Consider the following 21,213-nt stretch of genomic DNA (forward strand, 5'->3'; position numbering starts at 1 on the left):
GTCCTGCAGGTCAGGTTTTAGGCCGCTGGAGCAAACATGTCAGTGAATCTGAGTAAAAACGGTCCTGCTCTCATGGCCGCCTACAAAGAGGTGGTGGACGGCAAGTCGGACACCAACTGGTGAGCTGTGGCGGACGTGTGTAACCCTCTGTGGTCGTAGTACTCTCACAGTATCCTGTGTACTTTTACTTCTTTGTGCTGTTTGCAGGGCGCTGTTCACTTATGAGGGGAACACCAACGACATTCGTCTGGCAGAGAAAGGAGGTGAGATCTGATCAAAAGACCTTTAACTCCTCTTTTAAGCTTTAATCTGTTAGTTCTTTTTAGCTTTCATGTAGAGAAAATATGACTTCAATACATTTAAGTAGCAGTTTGACATAGTTGTGTGTGAGGAGTTTCTTTTCAGGGGAAATATTTGACTTTTTGGACACTTATAGTTGTTTTTTGCATAGAAATCATTAAATGTTTATATGATATGATGCAATATTGTACTAGTAATGTACCCAGTTCACTAAAAAGTATCTGAAATTGACAAATTACAACATTAGTAGTAGTAGTAGTAGTGGTAGTAGTATTATTGGTATTATATAGTACAGTGCCTTACTATGATTGATGATTGTGCATGTTGTTATATATTTTTATTAGTAGTGGTATTATTATTATTATTATTCTAAGACTCTGGACTCACCTGGTGCAGTAATTCACCTCTGTGTAATAATTTGTAATAATATATTTTTTTTATTCATACTTTTATATATTTATATTTTACTTTGTGTTTGAAGTGTATTCTTATTCTTTTGGAGCTGTGTGTAACAAAAAGCTATTTCCCCCTGGGGATTATTAAAGTGATTCTGATTAACATGCTCGTACATGTACTATGAGCAGAATAATATGACATCCTGTAATAATCTAACACTGCCTAATGAGAACTGTAATACTGATGATATTTCTGTACTTTTATCTGAGTAGCTTTTTGAGTCAGTATTTTTGCAGAGTAGTATTAGTACATGAACCATGTTGACATGTTTACAGTATGAGAGACACACAACAAGCCTCCACTGTGGGACTGGCTTTAAATCAGAAGAAGAAGAAACACAATGCATGCTGGGACGTACGCTAATAATGATAATAATGATTTTGAGCAAATTAATCAGTAGTAAAAGTACACAAGTGTTCTCAGCTTCATGTAAAGTATCAGTAGTAAATGTGTGTATTAATATTGTGTGTGTGTGTGTGTGTGTGTGTGTGTGTGTGTGTGTGTGTGTGTGCAGGTGGGGGTCTAGAGGAGCTGGTGGAGGAGCTGAACAGCGGGAAGGTGATGTACGCTTTCTGTCGAGTCCAGGACCCAAACTCTGGTCTGCCCAAATACGTCCTCGTGAACTGGGTGAGACACACACACACACACACACACACACACACACATTAACAAATACAAACCAAACACACACATAAATTACAATAAATGTGTGTGTGTTCCTAACAGACAGGTGAAGGTGTGAAGGACTCTCGAAAAGGTTTATGTGCCAGCCACGTCAGCTCAATGGCCAACTTCCTGAAGGTGTGTGAGCTGCTGATGCTCTGACTGTTTACCTGTCCGTCATGTTTATTCATCACGTCCTAAGCCCCGCCCACCAGACGACCACGAGCACTTACACGCTACATCGTTAGCTAACGTTAGCTACATTAACATGACCTTGAATTAGCCAACTCCTGTGTTCTGTGAGGTAAAATTTGTGTTTTTTTCAATGTAGTCTGGTGCGTTTGCAGCTATAAAGGCTGTTTGTGGTTAAACATAAAGGATCTTACTCACATACACCAGACTCCATTGATAAAAATGGTAATTTTACATCGTAGAACACAGGAGTTGCTGGTCTACTGCTGCTTCAATCAGTTAGTTTATTTGTGGTATTCCTGTGTTTCACAAATATTGTGTTGGATCTGAACTAACCCTTTAAAACACCAAAGTGACACAATAACATCAACAAACTACACGACTGAGGCAGCAACAGGCCAGCTAAATTCCTAATTTTTTGAATGTAGTCTGGTGTGTTTGCAGAGAATTCCTGTTTTTAGTTAAATGTTCGTTGTGATTTTGGAGTTTAAGCTGCAGCTCTGTGTTGGACTCAGTCTCACTGCTGGTCAGCTCTGACATGTCTGTGACGGCAGGGAGCCCACGTGACCGTAAACGCCCGCGGAGAGCAAGACGTGGAACCAGACGCCATCTTGGCAAAAGTGGCCAAAGCATCTGGCGCCAACTTCAACTTCCACAAACAAACACAAGAGTACAGGGACGCACCCAGAGGACCTGTGGTGAGGAGGGGACGCACCATGCAAACCACATTAACATGTGAATCATCCAGAACAACAGAGAGTTTAGAATAAAACCTCGTCTCTGATTAAACAGGGTTCTGTGTATCAGAAAACCAACGCCGTGGAGGAAATTCAGCAAACCAAAAAGGACGACTTCTGGGTCCAAGCTCAGGTTTGTGTCCGTCTTTATCCCGAGTGTCCAAACTGAGCGTCTGTAGTTTGATTTGGTTTAAAGAAACCACCCTGTCTCACTCCAGAGGGACGAAGAGGTCCGTCGACGGGAGGAGGGCAAACGAGCCGAGGAGGAGAGACGAATGCTGGAGAGGGAGAGGAGGGAGGCGGATGAGAGGCAGGCGAAGGAGAGGGAGAGGAAGGCCAAGGAGAGAGCTGAGCAGGTCGAGAGGGAGAGGTAAATCAAACACAGAGAGAGAGAGAGAGAGAGAGAGAGAGAGAGAGAGAGAGAGAGAGAGAGGGGGGGGGGGGAGAGAGAGAGACACTGATCAGCTGTGTGTGTTTCAGGATTCATCAGGAGCAAAGAGAAGAAGAACAAAGAGAAGAAGAACAAAGAGAGAAGGAGCGACTGGTGAGTTCATAGAAAATAGAGACTAGTTATTCATTTAAATGGAGGGATGATGGATCAATGAAGGATCAATGATGGATCAATGATGGATCAATGATGGATAGATGATGGATCAATGATGGATCAATGATGGATCAATGATGGATCGATGATGGATCAATGATTGATCAATGATGGATCAATGATGGATCAATGATGGATAGATGATGGATCAATGATTGATCAATGATGGATCAATGATGGATCAATGATGGATAGATGATGGATCAATGATTGATCAATGATGGATCAATGATGGATCAATGATGGATAGATGATGGATCAATGATTGATCAATGATGGATCAATGATGGATCAATGATGGATAGATGATGGATCAATGATGGATCAATGATGGATCGATGATGGATCAATGATGGATCAATGATGGATAGATGATGGATAGATGATGGATCAATGATGGATCGATATCTCTTACAGCTAAGATGATCATGAAACCCATGTTCTATATATTTTCTAGACCCAGTCAGACTCTGTGGTAAATGATTGGAGGAGAAGAAGAAGCTCCTGACGACCGTCTTCTAAAAGAGACATTTAATTGATTATCACAGACTGATCAGTAATAAATCGTTTTCTGTCAGACGCTCATTTAAATATTCTAACACCAACATCCTGCGTCTGTTTCAGAGCCGGCAGGAAAACGGAAACAAGAAAACGGGCATCAACGTTGCTGCGTCCGTGCAGAAAGCTAACGTGAGTACGATTCACTGAACTGATCGAGTGTAATCAATCACTTTAACATCAATCAGCCAGTACTTTTCCCTCTGACTGGTGATGGAGTATTTTTACTTTAATGAATTGATACTCAAAGGAATTAAATTATTCTTCCACCACTTCCTCATGATGACGATTGAGTTTGGCTGACACTGTTCTAAAGACTACATTACCCATGAGCCTCAGCAGCCTTTACTGTGGAGATGAGTCCAAGCCTGCCCTCAGTCAGAGCTTGGATCGTTTTAAGCTACACATTATAAAACTGGGAGTATTTATTTTGCTTTCGCTCACACGTAACAGACTTTGAAGCTCTGTGATTGGATGTGTCCTGCTGAAATGCACCATGGGAGTTGTAGTCTCCTTCAGTTTTTTAAATGTCCGCAGGCTTTTGTGAATCAGGTATTTTTGTTACAGACTGAATGTGTGGAGTTTTAAAGACGTGAAGCCCTGGAGTTGCATTATGGGAAATGTAGGATCCTGCATTATTTGAGCCTGACTGGTAAATGCTCATAAAGTAGGGAGACACCGAATCTGTCTCTATGGAAGTTTAGTACTAAAATGCTGTAATGCCCCTTTAAATCCTCAGGAGGCCAAATCACTGATTTCCCAGAGATCATTTAATCCCAGAGACGTGTTCAAACAGCGGGAGCAGAGCCGCGAGGCCACCGACAGACCGTCTGCTGCTGCGTCCAGACCAGGTAGACGTCCTGAGATCAAGGTGAACAAAACACTCAAATGAAACAGGAAGTGGATTCATTCGTGTTTTCACTCTCAGGGAAGCTGCAGAGTCCGTTTCTATCTCAGAGAACCTCGGAGAGCGAAACAACCGAGCAGCGTCAGCTTCCCCCAGCTCCGGCCGAGGTCCCGGCCTCCTCTGTGACCCCCTGCTCCCCCGTCTCACCTGTCTCACCTGTCTCACCTGTGCTGTCCGACTCACCTGCCGCAGCCGTTTCCCCGACGCCACCTGAGACGGCGAGCTCACCTGTTCAACCTGCAGGTCGGAGCACAGACGTCATTTTGCTGTGAATGTTTGTGATAAGCTGAAGGAAGAAAAGTTCCTTTACGGGTTTTTACAACTTTTTAGAGATACGTGCTTCTCCTATATCCCATGATGCATTGCTGTAGATTAAACTACCCAGCAGAATAGAAAGTAGTTGAGATGAGCTCAGTAGAAACAACAGAATAGATTTCCAATAACTCCCAAAATGACATATATGAACTTAAGTTACATGATGAACATGACGTAAGTTAACATGGTCACAGGTTGGTTAGGTTTAGGCAACAAAACGACTTGGTTAGGTTCAGGAAAAGATGGTGGTTTCGGTTAAAAGAACTACATTAGTTACAGAAGTGAGGTTGTGTTATGTTTCCTATTTAACTTAAGTTACTGATGCAAGTTAAGATCATGAAACGGTGACAGGTTGGTTAGGTTTAGGCAACAAAACTACTTGGATAGTTTTACGTAAAAGATGATGGTTTCGGTTTTTAAAAAGTGTTTTACCTTCATAAGTGAAGTTGCGTTATGTTGCCGATGTGACATAAGGTAACGTTGTGGTGGTCACACCTTGGTTAGGTTTAGGCAACAAACCTAACCAACCAATGTTTGGGTTAAAATAAGTACATAACTTCCTGAAGTTCGTCAGGCATGTGTGACGTTACCTCACGTTTGAGTCTTAAGTGACGTATCTTAACGTTAGAAACGACATTCAGTCTACATAGATGAACTAAACGTTGACTTTTGGTTTCACACGGGACACAAAAACGTCGACCTCATGGCTGAAAGTCCTGGAAACTCTGACGGGGAACATTTTCCTGCCACATGGTTACTTACATTTTGCTGCTAAAAGGCCTCTTACATGGTTTTACTAGAGCAAAGGTTTCTGAGTACTTCTGCACGGCAGGTAGATGAAGACAGTGTCTGAGTATCCAGACATGTTTCTGCTCCACACAGACGCTGTTTACACGGAGGAGGAGGAGGAGTGGTCTGATGAGTTCGATGATGATGCCGATGAAGCTACTCCAGGTACGAAGCCCTCACTAACATCAACAAACTCAGTGTTTTGGGACATTTCTACCATCAAAACAAACTCTTACAGTCACATGATGGACGCCACTGTTGTGATTACACAGTTTGGCCAATTGGTTCAAAGTTGGGATGCATTATAAGAACTGGAAACTGGACCACTGCTCAGTCTTGGTTCCAGTGTTTCTCAGTAAAAGAACCCAGGATCACAGGGCAGAGGCAGGTTTACGTGGTTTAATGTTTTAAAAAAACACATTATTTTCCTCCTGCAGCTGTTTGCAGATGTTTGCAGCCTGGTTTTAGAAGAACAGAAACAATCTGCTCGCCTTTCACGTCTTTGTGTCTCCAGCAGCTGGAGTTAAAACAATGGCGGACAGGTCACATGGTCAACAGATCCCCTTATGACATCATAAAGGGATCCAAATCTGAACGGCATGTATTCACACAAAGACGGAGCAGCAGAAATAGACAGAGGACAGTCTGTTCTCAGGGTTTGGTGGTCTATAGACACAAGGGGGGACATACTGATGTTGAAAGGACATGATATAACATAATATGGGACCTTTAAGGCATTAATGCGGAGGCTTGTGTCCTCTCACCTGTTTCCTGTTTCTCTCTCCACTGTCACTGTCCAATAAAGATGTAAGGGTCAAAAATAATAATTAGAGGAAATACAAAGGAAGCAGGCAGCAGCACAAACTGGTAAACTGGTACAAGCACTGAGGGATAACGAGCTAATCAGCATCAGGTGTGAGTGAGCAGGCTGGCAGCTGATTGGTTGAAGTGTCTGTGACTCGTCTGTAAACCTGCTGACAGATTTAAACGTGGTCAGCTATCATTATTTCACTGCTATATGTTTAAGATCTTTGTGAAACTTTTCTAAAGCCCAGAAAAGAGGAATAATGTCACCGCTGTAGTGCGATACACGCCAGTCACCAGACAGACTGGGCCAGATGCATGATGGGATAAACACTAGGCCATGAGTCTGACCTGGAAGACAGAAAGTCTCTTTAGTGTCTTCACCACCAGGATCCAGTTCTCATAATAAATCCACTGTAGATATAAAGAGCTCTAATAATCGTCCTTCATGTGTCTGATGTGCAGAGGAAACTCTAGCTGAGGACGACCTGTACCGGGCGCCGCAGACTGCCGGGCTGGACGAGGACCTGTATGAAAACGTCTACCAGCACACCCCCACAGTGAGTCCACTGATTTATTTAACCAGAGTTATTGAACAGCCATGTTCGGACACGATAACTTCCTGCTCAGATGGTTTAGTTTAGAACAGGGTTTAAATTCTGTGTGAGTAAATTACATTAATTTATGTGTTAACTGATATGTGTCAGTTTTCCTTTATTATTATTATCAGCTCTCAGTGGTAGATTGGTTAAGTTTAGGCACCAAAACAACCTGGTTAGATTTAGGAAAAGATGATGGTTTGGTTCAAATAATAAGTGGAATACAAATATAAAAAGCAGGGTACATTAAACACAGAATATCTTCTTTCCAACGTACTCCTGGGTGTAAATAAGCACAGTGTTTAGCACATTTCAACAACAAGACAATTCAGACTGCTTTACATAAAACATTAAAACATTAAAACATTGTGACCAATGAAACACTATAAAGGTAAATTCAGTACGATGAAAAGCAGAGATGGTATGAAATAAAATAAAGAATAAGACAAGAATAAACAGGAATCAAAGTTACAGTTCAGTGCAAGAAATGAATAAAGTAAAAAATGTAAAAGTAAATATTGTTTATGTGATAAAAATGTTTTGAATATTAGGCTGAAGACCAAAATGTGGAGGTCAGAGGACCGGACGTCCGTGCCAGAGCGCTGTATGACTACCAGGCCGGTTTGTACACACACACACACACACACACACACTTTTACTCACTTTTGTGGTATTTACATTGACTTACATTCATTTCCTGGTGAGTTGAGGACGAGACTTTTGTCCTCAGTCAACTCGTTTAAAAGCACCAGACTCCATTGACAAAAATAGTAATTTTACGTCAGAGAAAACAGGAGCTGCTGGTCCACTGCTGCCTCGATCAGTTAATTTGTTTGTGCTATTGTGTGACTTTTGTGTTTTAGGTGGTTAGTTTGGATCCAAACTAACATGGTAATTCATTGAATGAGGCAGCGGTAGACCAGCCAATTCCTGTGAGACATGATGTAAAATTACTGTTTTTGTCAATGGAGTCTGGTGACTTAGAAGAAAGCAATTAAAACTGACTGTATCTATTGATGTTTCTCTTCATTATCGTCACCTCTCCTCCACAGCGGACGACACTGAGATCACCTTTGACCCTGACAACATCATAACCGGGATAGAGATGGTGGACGACGGCTGGTGGAGAGGTTACGGGCCCGACGGACATTTTGGGATGTTCCCCGCCAACTACGTTGAGCTTCTTTAGCCTTCATCACCCTCTTCATGTTCAAAAACTCACTGAATCCCTGAATAATTCTCTGACATAGACGTCTTTGTCTTTACATCACGTTAAGTTTCATAAATTGTATCAATAAAATCTAATATGTTAAAGGTTTGTCATATCTTTGGTCTCTGGATTAATAGACTAGTGGTGTCGGTGCATTTAGACTAATTACAAATTAGTAAATACAGAATTTTTTAATAAAAAGAGTAAATGTGCTGCATGGAAAATGTTCCTACAGTAAAAGTATGTGAGTATAATGATGAAAATGTACTTAAAGTATGACAGTAAAAGTATTCTTTAAGCAGAAAAGTGTAAGTTAAAAGTCTTCTTTATAACTTTATATTATTATTATTATTATCATCAATGAATTTCAAATGTTAATAAGTCCAGGCTATTTTTAATGTTTGCAGAATTAAAGTTTTGACTCATTCTATTGTGGAAAGTGGCTTCCTGTTTCACAACCTATTATTTAAGACGACACGCTGCTTTTACTTAAATTTGCAGATGTTTCAACGAAGTTTGTAGTTTCTGTGTTGAGACGAACGTTATACCAGAGCAATAATAATAATAATAATAATAATTAAACAAACTATTTTTAATACATTATTTGTGAAAAATAAAATTGATCGAAGCAGGCGTGACGTTAAAATCAGGTGACGAATCGTCTCCTACGTCATAGCCCCGCGACTATCGCCTCCCCCGCAGAGAAGGAAAAATGGCTGCAAGGTTACTGCTCCGCTCGGCTGTCAGAGCCGCTACGACCTGCCGGGCGGCCCCGGTCCCGGCTCTGGCCCGCGGCATGTCGGCTGGAGGTGAGAAGGGAACCAACACCGAGCTGTAGAGTCTGAAAAACCGAAGAGATGTGATTTTAAAAGCGGGTTTATGACCAGCAAGGACACAGCGGAAGACCTTCTGCCCAATGTCTCAATACAGACACACAAGCCAAACTTCGTTTAGAAATCTGCTAATTTAAGGAAAATCCGTGATTCGTATAAAATGTGTATTTTATTGAACATTAAGACATGTTCCACGGTAGAATGAGGCTAAAACTTAAATTCGGCAAACATTAAAACACATTGGACTATTTTATATGTGAAATTCGTCTTTGGTTAACACTCTTTCTGTCATTGAAACAGTCTTTGACTAAGCTTCAGCTGTTTATTATTTGTGGAGAATATAATGAGATCAGTTGCTCCAACTAGACAGAGAGTTAAGCTAGAGAGGAAGTTCTCTCTTCACTGTGCTGGTACGACTGACTGATGCAGCTGGAGGGTGTTAATGATAATATTTGATTATGCTGTATTCCTGTCGTCCTACTAATTAATCAGCTCTATAAAAACAATATGGAATTGTTATGTAATTTGGTACTAGTTATAAATACAGTTAAATTAGTACACTTAAAGTTATTTTCAGTTTATTGCTGGTAAATGAGTCTTTTAATCAGCATAACATGTAAAATGGAGAATTCAGCTTCCACTGTTCTGCATTAAATTCAACCTCAACTCATAATTTTGTGTCTCTCCTCAGGGATCCCCACTGATGAGGAGCAGGCCACAGGACGAGAGAAGGCCATCATGACGGCCATGAAGGAGGGAGCGGTAGGACGACTCACATCATGATACATCACAGTGGACGACGGCTGTAGTGTCTAACTTAGCAACACATTTGTGAATGGATCTCATGTTTGGGGAGTTTTATTGGTTCTCCGGTGGTGATCTTGTAGCAGTGCTAACCCTCCTCTCTCCTCCAGGATCCCTACAGCATGATGAAGCCAAAGGGCTACGCCGGCTCCAAGCTCGACCCCCACCTCGTTCCCTCCATCACGAACAAGAGGATGGTGGGATGTGTCTGTAAGTCGTCCGTCTAAAGTCCTTAACTGTGTTGAATTTGATGGTTTACGGCCTCAGCAGGCTGCTGTTGTCTAGATATTTCCCTCAGGAGTTGGTGGAGACCAAAAGCGGAGCTAAAAGAGAGAGAATACTGGTCTTCCATCCATTAAGTGACACAAACAAATTACTTAATAATGAGAAAACAACCCACAGTCGTTATCCCTGATTAGACTTCAGATTTTTAACTCACTGTCGGTGTGTTCGCTGCGTTGGGCCTGAAGCTTTGTGCAGACATTCGTGTTCCCCAGAGAAAGAGTTACAACATTATACCTGCTAAATGTTAGCTTTGTCTCTGTGAGCGTGTTAGCATGCTGGTGTTGTAGCTCTGTGCAGCTGTAGACTCTTAGTTTGACTTCATCTGTTACTTTTGAGTCCTACAACTTCATGGAAGTTTAAAACAAAATCACAGAAACACTTTGGAGGATAACACATTTACATATTTTGGGTCAAAATAACTGTCAGGTACAAAATGTTTTGTCCATTGGATAGCCTCAGTCTACAGAGAGAGACCTGGAAGATCCTTTTGGTTTAACCACAAACAGCACACACACCAGACTACATTCACTAAAACAGGGATTTTACGTCGCAGGACACAGGAGCTGCTGGTGTTTTTGCAGTGACTTTGGTGTTTCAACATGTTGGATCATATCTGAACTGACCCTTTAAAACACCAAAGTCACACAGTAACACAAACACACTAACTGAGCGAGGCAGCAGAAGACCTGCAGCTCCTCTGTTCTTTGGGTTAAAATCCCTGTTTTAGTGAATGTAGTCTGGTGTGTGTGCTGAGAGCGATATAACGGCTGTTTGTGGTTGAACCAAAAGGATCTTCCAGGTCTGAGGTGATCTACTGGTCCAGTTCCAACACTTGTTGTACCTACCAGTGTAGGTACACAGGTTTAAAATATTGGAATGATCCTATAATTGCTGCTTTTATTCATTGCTGATAACTGATTATAAACGGCTCCTTGTCTCTCTGCAGGTGAAGAAGACAACACGGCTGTGGTCTGGTTCTGGCTCCAAGAGGGTGCGGCCCAGCGCTGCCCCTCCTGTGGTGCCCACTACAAACTGGTGCCCCACGAGCTCCCCCTCTAACTTATAGATCGCTGTTATTCTCCACCAGTCTCGCTCACTATTCCTCACCTTCAGAACGAGGCGGGGAGCCGTCAGACGGACGTCCTCGCTCTGCGACCTCCGGGAAGCTCCTTTATCTCTGATCCCTTCGGTCCCGTCTACTTCCTGGTGTTCGGGAGCGAGTCTCCGTCTGACCGGTCCTCGTCTTGGCTCCGTGTCAGTACTTGATCCACCCGCGGACCTCATCAGTCTTTGCTTTACATGTTCCAGAGGGATCAGATGTGGTTTGGGACACAACTGTTTCTGTAAACATTTCCATTCAGCTGCAGTTTACATTCACACATGTTACACTCGGCCCACTTACCTCCTTTTACTGAACCAATAAAGCTTCTTGAACTCTGACAGTTTTCTCCCTGTGTGACTTTCTTGGCAGGTCAAAGGCCTTTAGTGACACTTTAGGAGCTTTATTCTGCTAAATTAACTCAGTTTTGAACAGGGTTTGGTGTGATTCAAAGCCACCTGTAACATGGGAGGAGGACGAGGAACAATTTTTACGTGGTAGTTGATCTCGACTTGTGTATCAGGTGCTCTTACTAAGGCATTTAAACCAGAATCAGCTTAGTTGGAGAAGTATGTGATCACAAAGGAGGAGTTTTCAGTTTTAAGTTGCTCTGAATGTTACAAATAGAAAGATCAACATGAATAATAAACATTTGACTATAATCTATTTATATATGAATATACATAAAAGCAATGATGACCGAAGCATAAAATGATTAAATACACATGAAGCGTTTCTGCAGATTGTAAACGACACAAATAGAAATAGTTTTGTGATCTGTAGCGCCTCTCGGAGGTGAACAGCTGCTCTGCAGTGGTGTGCGATGGTTTGGATCGTCCCAATTCAACAACAATTGACTTATTATAAGAAGTATTATTACAGATCGGCAGGATAATAAGTCATTAAAATGAGCTCCACCTTTACCGGCTGCAACATCATGAATGAAGAGGAAAACATGAATGCATGTTTGATTATAATCCAATATTATATATTATTCTGAAATAGAACATTCTGCACATCCAATACTTTTACTTCTGGTGCTTGAAGTATTTTTATGATGTTAATACAGGATGTTTACCTGTACCAGTATTTACAATAATAATAATAATAATAATAATAATAATAATAACATTAATGATAATAACAATAGTAATAATAATAACAACAACAACAACAATAATAGATTAATTTTTTTGTTATTGTTTTTAGTTGTAATTTAGTATTTCTGCACTATTTTTTACTTACGTTTAAATCCAGCGACACGCCTATAAATGCGTCATCAGCGTGCGACCAGATTGTTGTGACAGCAAAGGAAAAATGGCTGCAAGGTTACTGCTCCGCTCGGCTGTTAGAGCCGCTACGACCTGCCGGGCGGCCCCGGTCCCGGCTCTGACCCGCGGCATGTCGGCTGGAGGTGAGAAATGAACCAACACCGAACTGTAAAGCCTGAAAAACCGATTAGATTTGATTTTAAAAGCTCAGGCGGAAGACCTCCACACACACTAGCCGGTTAGCATTAGCATCGTTAGCATTTGCTGCCCCGCTAGCTGGAAGGGGTCAAACGAGATTTCAGTAATTTAATTTAAAGTTAAAGATTTCTACAAATAAAAGTGCGTCTGAGAGTGATTTAGTTTGTGTTGAATCGTGTCCAGTAGCAGAAAATGTACATTATTCTAAAACATTGTTGTTAGCTAACTCACACATAGCATTAGCATGTTAGCTCGGCGGCTAAATGCCTCCAAAGCAGCAGAGAGATCAAACAGCTGAGGAGCCAGAAGGGAAGTTTATGGACTTTCAGAGCAGAAACTTAATAAAATGTTCATGTTTACTCACTGGAATCATCCACGGAAGTCTTTCTGATCAAACCACAGCAATAAACTTCACTGAGTCTGATCAAAACAGTGTTAAATAAGTAATATATTAACTTTTATATTAACTCCATTCATTAAGAAAACCACCTACAGGAGCTTTGTTAGGTGTTCGGCTGAATTGATCAATCAGTGATAGACAAATTATTATTTTAGTTGATTTTCAAGCTCAAACACTCAAATACTATGTGGCTGCAGCTTCAGGCTTCTCTGGTTTATCTGTTTAGACACTGAACATCTTTCCCATTTAGTCAGACGTGTTTTAACTTGTTATGTTGGCAGGGATCCCCACTGATGAGGAGCAGGCCACTGGGAGGGAGAAGGCCATCATGACGGCCATGAAGGAGGGAGCGGTAAGAGCATTCATCTGTCCTTAAAGGGTTTTTAACCCATGATCCTCTCTGTGTCCTCATCCTGGTGTCTGAGTGACTGGTAGGTAGTAAAAGTGTTGGAACTGGTCCAGTAGATCACCTCAGCCAGCAGACACCAAACGGGCTGCAATGGCTGCAACGTGATCCTTTGGGACAACTGCACCTGATCACAGTAGGTCCACTAAAAGAGCTTGTTTGATCCACTGACAGACTCAGAGTGTTATTCTAAGTGTGTGACAGCATCATGGAAAGGATCCCTACAGAGAGAGACCTGGAAGATCCTTTTGGTTTAACCACAAACAGCACACACACCAGACTACATTCACTAAAACAGGGATTTTAGAGAACAGGACACAGGAGCTGCTGCTCTGCTGCTGCCTCCATCTGTTAGTTAGTTTGTGTTATGAATCACATTAATATTGTGTTGGATCCAAACGAACCCTTTAAAACACCACAGTCACACAGACTAACTCACTGACTGAGGCAGCAGCAGCTCCTGTCCTGCTATTGAAAATCTCTGTTTTTGTCTAAGGAGTCTGGTGGATCTACTTAGGTCAGGAGTAGTTGCCCCAAAGGATTATGTTGCGGCCCACAGTTCTTCTTTAAACTCCTCCAACATGAGGCGAGTGGTAAATAATTTATTAGGCGAAGAGTAGCTGGAGTTAGCTGCCTTATCACACCTGACAGTACACGTCAGCAGGTGTGATCTACACAGCCAGAACAGGCCAGTTTGAGTTGAACCGTTGAGCTTGTTGGATGATAAAGATCACAGTGGGTCTCCTGGATCAATGCAGACACACCATGACCTGGATGAGCAGCAGAAAATGGATGTCCACATGTTTGCTGTAGAATCAGTGTATTGATCAGATTCTGCTGCTGCTCCACTGAAGAGACTCGACAGAAACCGTTCCAGCTTCAGTAATGAGTCTGTTTGGAGATAAGAAACGTCCGGAGCTGGTTAGTCTGTTATCGGAGCGCGGCAGACGTGTTGTGGGACAAACTGGGAAATGAACTTCACTTATCTTAGACCTGAAGGTGTATTACAGGGTGTTTTCCTCTGAGAGCTCCTCAGGCACAGTAATAAACTGAGATGGTCACAGTTTCACTGTCGATCTGTTAACGTTTGATGAGATGAATTCCTCCTGGAGAGAGTTTCCTCAGATACCACATCAAATCTGCATAAGTGGCATAAAGTAGTTTGTCTTTTTCTACCTGAACAAATAAAATGCTGGTGTCACTAACACAACATCCTCCTCCTCCTCCTCCTCCTCCTCCTCCAGGATCCCTACAGCATGATGAAGCCAAAGGGCTACGCCGGCTCCAAGCTCGACCCTCACCTCGTTCCCTCCATCACGAACAAGAGGATGGTGGGATGTGTCTGTAAGTCTAAAGCTTAAAACTGTCTGTGTTGATGACGATCTTTGGTAGATCAGAGACTTAATTCATCCCACATGGGGGAATTCACTCGTTACAGCAGCAGGAGACTGTCAGGGGTTTATTCCAGCAGCACACCAGTATTATTCTCTAATGGGGGGGCACCAGGCCAGACGTCAGCCGCTCAGAGGGTTTTTAACACCATGATGACCAGAGGTTCATCTGGGATGGAGAAACACTCTGACTGTGACTTTAGCTGCTGTCTGTAGCTGCAGCACAACAAAGCAGGAAGTACATCCAAGAGACACATTTAAAGCAGCAGAAGAAGAAACGCAGCCTGTTTGATCCTGTTAGAAACACATTTAAAGCAGCAGAAGAAGAAACGCGGCCTGTTTGACCTGTTAGAAGCTCCAACATCAGTTTAACGACCAAACCAGCTAAACCTGAGCAGGAACTCTGATCAGCAGGAGGAGGGTGACACACAAGCCTGCTGGGGTTTGTGGGTAACGGGGTTTAGTTCTTTTCGTCCGACAAACACCACAGAAGTAGACGATGTGTGGAGCGTCTCATGTCATTATCCTGTCTCTCTGCAGGTGAAGAAGACAACACGGCTGTGGTCTGGTTCTGGCTCCAAGAGGGTGCGGCCCAGCGCTGCCCCTCCTGTGGTGCCCACTACAAACTGGTGCCCCACGAGCTCCCCCTCTAACTTATACATCGCTGTTATTCTCCACCAGTCTCGCTCACTATTCCTCACCTTCAGAACGAGGCGGGGAGCCGTCAGACGGACGTCCTCGCTCTGCCACCTCCGGGAAGCTCCTTTATCTCTGATCCCTTCGGCCCCGTCTACTTCCTGGTGTTCGGGAGCGAGTCTCCGTCTGACCGGTCCTCGTCTTGGCTCCGTGTCAGTACTTGATCCACCCGCGGACCTCATCAGTCTTTGCTTTACATGTTCCAGAGGGATCAGATGTGGTTTGGGACACAACTGTTTCTGTAAACATTTCCATTCAGCTGCAGTTTACATTCACACATGTTACACTCGGCCCACTTACCTCCTTTTACTGAACCAATAAAGCTTCTTGAACTCTGACAGTTTTCTCCCTGTGTGACTTTCTTGGCAGGTCAAAGGCCTTTAGTGACACTTTAGGAGCTTTATTCTGCTAAATTAACTCATTATTCACAATAAAAACATGACGTCAAACCTGATAACAAATGTACTATAATAATAATAATAATCGTAATAATGGAACAGAGACAGATTTTGTTTAAAAGCAGGTAGTTTGCTCACTAAAGTTTAAGGATGAATCTCAGGTGTGGTGATAAGTCAGGTGACTGAGAGGAGGATTTAACCTCCATCTGCCCCGTTGCTCCTTTAAATCACTCTGGGACGATGTTCTGCTAAAAAGTACATTTTAATGGTGTGAAGTCAAATGAAATAAACACACCAGAGCTGTGAGCTGCTGTGTTTGATCATATGAAACCATTTAAATGTGTTAAAAAGGATAAAATCAGAATAAAGGTCATTGAACAACTGATTTTCATTCAAAGAAGTTTAATATTTTTGCGTTTTGGACATTTTCTCACAGTTTTCTGATGTTTTATCGACCAAACTATTACTGGATTGACTGAGGAAATAATCAAAGATTAATCAGGAACCAAAACGATCATTTCACGCAGCCCTGCCTCAGATAATGACTAATTTAAGGATGAACTGATGCGTTCAGATGTCGGCCTTCTCTCCCTCAGACACGCCTGTGACCGTGGAGCCTCTGGGGGGCGCCACCTGCAAACACAACTGTTCATCCAGCAGAGTGAGTGTGTGGGTCAGAAAACCTGTTTCCAGGCTCAAACACAGCAGAGGAGCGTGGACACGTCACCAAACAGCCCCAGAAATTCAAACGTCCTGCACTGCAAATCCTGCAGAACTACAAGTACACGAGTATTAAAGTTCCAGGAGCTGGACATCACAGAGGAAGAAGTGGTTCTGCAGAAAAACAGCCTGAACATGATTATTTATGATATTCTGATATTCTTTAATGAAACATTAGATCATTTCTCCTCAAACTGAAGCTCAAATGAAGCCGTGTGAGACGTTTCTCTCTTCATCTTTCTGGTTTTCCTTGTTTGAGGTAAAGAAAAAGTAGAACTTGCAGGAAAAGTATTGAATTATGTGATGAAGTGTGTTATTTAGTGTGTTCAGTTATATTTTTGATGTGTCTGAAAGTCTGCTGGGGACCACGAATGTCCTGTTAACAATGTTGAAAACACTTGAAAAAATCGTTAAACCTGGACCCTATTTTTATTTTAAAGGGTTAGTTCAGACAACACGATATTTGTTTAACACATAATAACAGAAAAGTGAGGCAGCAGCTCCTGTGTTACTTTGATACGGAGGAAAACTTAAAAACAAGATGATTCTCAGGCAAGTTCTGCCCTCCTGAGGAGAGTCTGTCCTCTGTGATTTCTAAGTGTGTTCATGGAGGTTCATAAAAACAGACAGATTACAGTTAGTTTGTGTTTTGGAGGGTTAATTCACATCCAACACAATATTTGTTTAACACACAATAACAGTAACTAACTGACTGATGGAGGAAGCTCCTGTGTTCTGTGAGCTAAAATCCCTCTTTTTGTGAATGGAGTCTGGTGTGTCTGAAGAGATCGATATAAAACCAGTATACATTCACTTTTACATGAAATTTCCAATACAGGACGTATAAAATAAAAACATTTTTGACCTCTCAACCTAAAATATTCCCCTAAAAACTGTGTTTTTGTTCTTCACGTCCAACAGCCCCACAGACACGCCTCTGTTTTGTACTCTAACGATGAATTTTCTTCCTCTTTTGTCTGTGTGAGCTTCTCGTTAACCAACAGGCCTCCTGAGGACACGTCTTGTAGATTATAAATTGTAGTTTTTGTCTCATAACTTTCACCACCAACACTAATCACAGTGCATCTGGTCCTTGTGCATAAATCTTTGGGACAAATGGAGCGTTCCTGTGACGTCTGTGATCAATGACGTTATATTAATCAATGCTCAGGATGGTGTGTGAGTGTGTAACTTCTGCTAACAGTCTATAGTCTTCTTCTCTCTTCATGTTTCTCAGCAGCACTCTCTCTCTCTCTGTTATTTCAGCGTCTCATTAGTGATACTTGACTGAGTCTTTTACTGTATGTGGGGGGCTGTGCAGCTCTCCTCCCACCTCTCCTCTGCTGCTTTTAAGTCTCCATCCTCCTCCTCCTCCTCCTCCTCCTCCTCCTCGCCGCTCTCATCTGTGCTGTCAGTCAGAGGCCGTTTCATCTGTGGCAGCTGGAGTTGGGAGTGATGGACGCCGTGTGGGTGTGCGGCTCGCTGAGCTCTCAGACCGCTGCATTGTTCCTGCTCCTTCACCTCTGATGCATCTTTGACCTTTCCTCCTCTTCCTCAGGCAAACGTCTTCTCTTTCAAAACATTTCTGTCACCAGTGTTGATGCGTCTGAGTGGAAAGAGGATGATTCTTTCTTCTTTTTTCTTTTTTTAACACCCTCTCTGTGGCCACATACCAAGATTTATCTGCTGCCAAGAACCTATCAAGGATTTCACAGTTGAGAACTTGGAGGAAGATCCTTTTCTGAAGTGGAGGAAACAATACGAGACTGTAGAATAATCAGTTCAGTAAAAGTCCTGCTAAACGTGCTTAGAAAGTGTCACAATAGAAACACTGGCTCTGCAGAACGGAGCCTTCCAGGTCCTGAAAGCTAATGTTTCTTTAATCTTATGCACACCAGATTATAATTAGCACACACAAGTTACCCTCTGGGGATTATTATTGTCTTTTAATGGAGCACAGTCATTAAAACGCTGCGACTCCACAGGTCCAGCCTGCAATAAAAGGGAGCTAATGTGAAATATCACTGAACATTTCTGTAAACTATAAACGTTTAGCTCGACTGCAGATCTGATCTGATATGAACATACCAATAGATATTCTCTGAGGAACGCAGAGCAAATATTCACCTCCAGTTACAACTTTGATTGCTGGATTGTGTTTATTCATGTTAGTGATGGGAGAGCTGCTGGTGGGCTAATGCTTAAGCTAACTGGAGCTAATGCTTGTGCTAAATGAGGCTACTGCTTGTGCTAACTGGTGCTAATTCTTAAGCTAACTGGAGCTAATGCTTGTGCTAACTGGTGCTATTTCTAACTTGGGCAAATGCTAACTTGGGCTAATGCTAGCTAATGCTAACTACTGTTAGGTTCAGGAAACATCGTGGTTTGTGTTAAAGTAACGACTCAAACACAAATATCACACGTGCAGCACATTAAACGCTCATTTCCAGTAGACAGCTGGATGGAAGGAGCCTCCCTGGCTGACCCACCCCAGGGGCAAAGAGCACCAGCTTTAAATAGATGTAGGAAATGTAGTGGAGTAGAAGTAGGAAGTAGTATAAGTACTAGTACTACGGTCTGAGGAGGCCGTTAAAGGGCTGACAGTGATATTTATGTGTGAGGTCATGTGAGTCTCTACACGCCATTAAAAACCCTCCTCCTCACTTTGATGTGTCACTTTTCTCCTGAACCTCCTCTGAAGGTAAAACAGTGGAAGGTAAGCGGACGGTAATGAGCAGAGGAAGAGCCATGAAACCAGCAACCAGAGAAGCAATTAACCATAAACTTCACAAACGGACGATAAGACACACACACACACACACACGGGGAGGAGGGAACAGACAGGAAGTGTGGGCGACGAGGGTAATTGAGCATCACTGTCCCCTTCGGTTGTCATGGTAACGCTATCTTGCAGGGCAGCACGGAGTTCCAGGATCCTCTGGAGCTCCGGCGGCTCATTGGACGGTCACAGGAAGTCATTAGAGACCCTACGGCGAAGGGGCGGGCAGTAGTACCGTCAGTGGTAAAAGTACAGGAGTATCTAAGTGTCAGTGGTAAAAGTACACGAGTATCTAAGTGTCAGTGGTAAAAGTACACAAATATCTAAGTGTCAGTGGTAAAAGTACACGAGTATTCTCAGCTTTATGTAGGGTAAAAAAGTACTGCAGTATTTCAGTATCTGTGGTAAAGGTACTGCAGTATTTCAGTATCTGGTAAAGGTACTGCAGTATTTCAGTATCTGGTAAAAGTACTGCAGTATTTCAGTATCTGTGGTAAAGGTACTGCAGTATTTCAGTATCTGGTAAAAGTACTGCAGTATTTCAGTATCTGTGGTAAAAGTACTGCAGTATTTCAGTATCTGTGGTAAAAGTACTGCAGTATTTCAGTTTCTGTGGTAAAAGTACTGCAGTATTTCGTATCTGTGGTAAAAGTACTGCAGTATTTCGTATCTGTGGTAAAGGTACTGCAGTATTTCAGTATCTGTGGTAAAGGTACTGCAGTATTTCAGTATCTGTGGTAAAAGTACTGCAGTATTTCAGTATCTGTGGTAAAGGTTATGCAGTATTCTCGGCTTCATGTGCAGTACCAATAGTAAAAGAACTCATGTACTCTTGCGGTTTGTTTCTGAGGATAAACTTCATCCAAAGTAAAAGTGGAGTCACAGTCAGACCCAAACTTCAGCGTCTCTCAGCGCTGATCGCCGGGCGGCGGCGTGAGGAAACATCACAGACTCCGTCCCCGCGGCCGTGAGCAGGTTCACAGCACGCCGTTCCACCCAATTTAAGCTGCTGTCAGACCAAGGTGCTAACATTTATCACAGAGAGGCACATTAAACAGAGGCCTTGGCAGGCTTTACCCCTGAGTTTACAGAAGACAAATCAAAAACCACATTTCAGTTCTGAGAGCGGGGGCCTCGTGCTCGGCTCCGACCAATCACAGACGCTCGCTGCACCTTTGTGAGCTGCCGGTCTGGAGGAATTTAAAGCGTGTATTTTGACATGAAAGGCATCCTAAGCAGTAAATATCCAGGCTGCTTGTCCACTGATGTAGCTGGAGCTCAAAATCCTGCTCATTTAGGGATGTAATTATTCTCCCCACGGCGCTGCAGCCTCCACGGTGCTAAAGTTTAATTTCAGACAGACTGCTCATAAAGTTTGATAAGAAAAGGTAAAATGCAATTAGATTTGGTGTCATAACTTTGTGTCTCTTTCCTGTGAAGAATATTGAGCAGCAGATGAGACCACAGGGAGCGACGACAGCTAACCCCCCCCCCCCAAGAACAGAAACGAGTGGAGTCTGCAGGAGGCTGCTAATGAGGAGGAGGGAGCGTGTCATGGAAGCAAATAGAGGGCATTGATATTGTGGAAGTATTTAAATAGTTAGGGGGAGTGTTAACCCCAGTTAGCATGAGCGTTAGCCCCAGTTAGCATGAGCGTTAGCCCCAGTTAGCATGAGCGTTAGCCCCAGTTAGCACGAGCGTTAGCCCCAGTTAGCATGAGCATTAACCCCACTTAGCACAAGTGTTAGCCCCACGTAGCCTTCCACTAACTTGAACTTGACTTTCCAAATGTTTTCAGA

The 21,213-nt window shown here is 42.7% G+C and overlaps 3 protein-coding genes across 3 annotated transcripts; all 3 read left to right on the plus strand.

Moving 5' to 3' along the window:
• Window positions 1-8,370, plus strand: dbnla (drebrin-like a). The gene is made up of 15 exons (XM_070850729.1): window positions 1-119; window positions 208-263; window positions 1,271-1,383; window positions 1,483-1,557; window positions 2,166-2,309; window positions 2,404-2,481; window positions 2,567-2,718; window positions 2,829-2,892; window positions 3,577-3,642; window positions 4,250-4,361; window positions 4,439-4,660; window positions 5,615-5,686; window positions 6,791-6,885; window positions 7,476-7,545; window positions 7,977-8,370. The coding sequence occupies exons 1-15, from the start codon at window positions 37-39 to the stop codon at window positions 8,111-8,113; spliced, it is 1,539 nt and encodes a 512-aa protein (XP_070706830.1). The 5' UTR covers window positions 1-36; the 3' UTR covers window positions 8,114-8,370.
• A 458-nt stretch (window positions 8,371-8,828) lies between these two features.
• cox5ba (cytochrome c oxidase subunit 5Ba) lies at window positions 8,829-11,496 on the plus strand. Its single transcript, XM_070850483.1, has 4 exons — window positions 8,829-8,943; window positions 9,659-9,729; window positions 9,882-9,981; window positions 11,003-11,496. The coding sequence occupies exons 1-4, from the start codon at window positions 8,847-8,849 to the stop codon at window positions 11,113-11,115; spliced, it is 381 nt and encodes a 126-aa protein (XP_070706584.1). The 5' UTR covers window positions 8,829-8,846; the 3' UTR covers window positions 11,116-11,496.
• Window positions 11,497-12,465: 969 nt separating this feature from the next.
• Window positions 12,466-15,855, plus strand: LOC139218797 (cytochrome c oxidase subunit 5B, mitochondrial-like). The gene is made up of 4 exons (XM_070850492.1): window positions 12,466-12,569; window positions 13,306-13,376; window positions 14,675-14,774; window positions 15,362-15,855. The coding sequence occupies exons 1-4, from the start codon at window positions 12,473-12,475 to the stop codon at window positions 15,472-15,474; spliced, it is 381 nt and encodes a 126-aa protein (XP_070706593.1). The 5' UTR covers window positions 12,466-12,472; the 3' UTR covers window positions 15,475-15,855.
• Window positions 15,856-21,213: the final 5,358 nt, after the last annotated feature.

Source organism: Pempheris klunzingeri, chromosome 19 (assembly GCF_042242105.1).
Source record: "Pempheris klunzingeri isolate RE-2024b chromosome 19, fPemKlu1.hap1, whole genome shotgun sequence".
NCBI classification, from domain to species: domain Eukaryota; kingdom Metazoa; phylum Chordata; class Actinopteri; order Acropomatiformes; family Pempheridae; genus Pempheris; species Pempheris klunzingeri.

Bases quoted from the DNA above. Each gene is read 5' to 3' on its own strand.
- LOC139218797 (XM_070850492.1), top strand. From the start codon at position 12,473: ATGGCTGCAAGGTTACTGCTCCGCTCGGCTGTTAGAGCCGCTACGACC. The intron at 12,570-13,305 runs GTGAGAAATGAA...TTATGTTGGCAG, and splicing joins CCGCGGCATGTCGGCTGGAG to GGATCCCCACTGATGAGGAG. The intron at 13,377-14,674 runs GTAAGAGCATTC...CTCCTCCTCCAG, and splicing joins CGGCCATGAAGGAGGGAGCG to GATCCCTACAGCATGATGAA.
- dbnla (XM_070850729.1), top strand. From the start codon at position 37: ATGTCAGTGAATCTGAGTAAAAACGGTCCTGCTCTCATGGCCGCCTAC. The intron at 120-207 runs GTGAGCTGTGGC...TGCTGTTTGCAG, and splicing joins GGCAAGTCGGACACCAACTG to GGCGCTGTTCACTTATGAGG. The intron at 4,362-4,438 runs GTAGACGTCCTG...TTTCACTCTCAG, and splicing joins TGCTGCTGCGTCCAGACCAG to GGAAGCTGCAGAGTCCGTTT.
- cox5ba (XM_070850483.1), top strand. From the start codon at position 8,847: ATGGCTGCAAGGTTACTGCTCCGCTCGGCTGTCAGAGCCGCTACGACC. The intron at 8,944-9,658 runs GTGAGAAGGGAA...GTCTCTCCTCAG, and splicing joins CCGCGGCATGTCGGCTGGAG to GGATCCCCACTGATGAGGAG. The intron at 9,730-9,881 runs GTAGGACGACTC...TCTCTCCTCCAG, and splicing joins CGGCCATGAAGGAGGGAGCG to GATCCCTACAGCATGATGAA.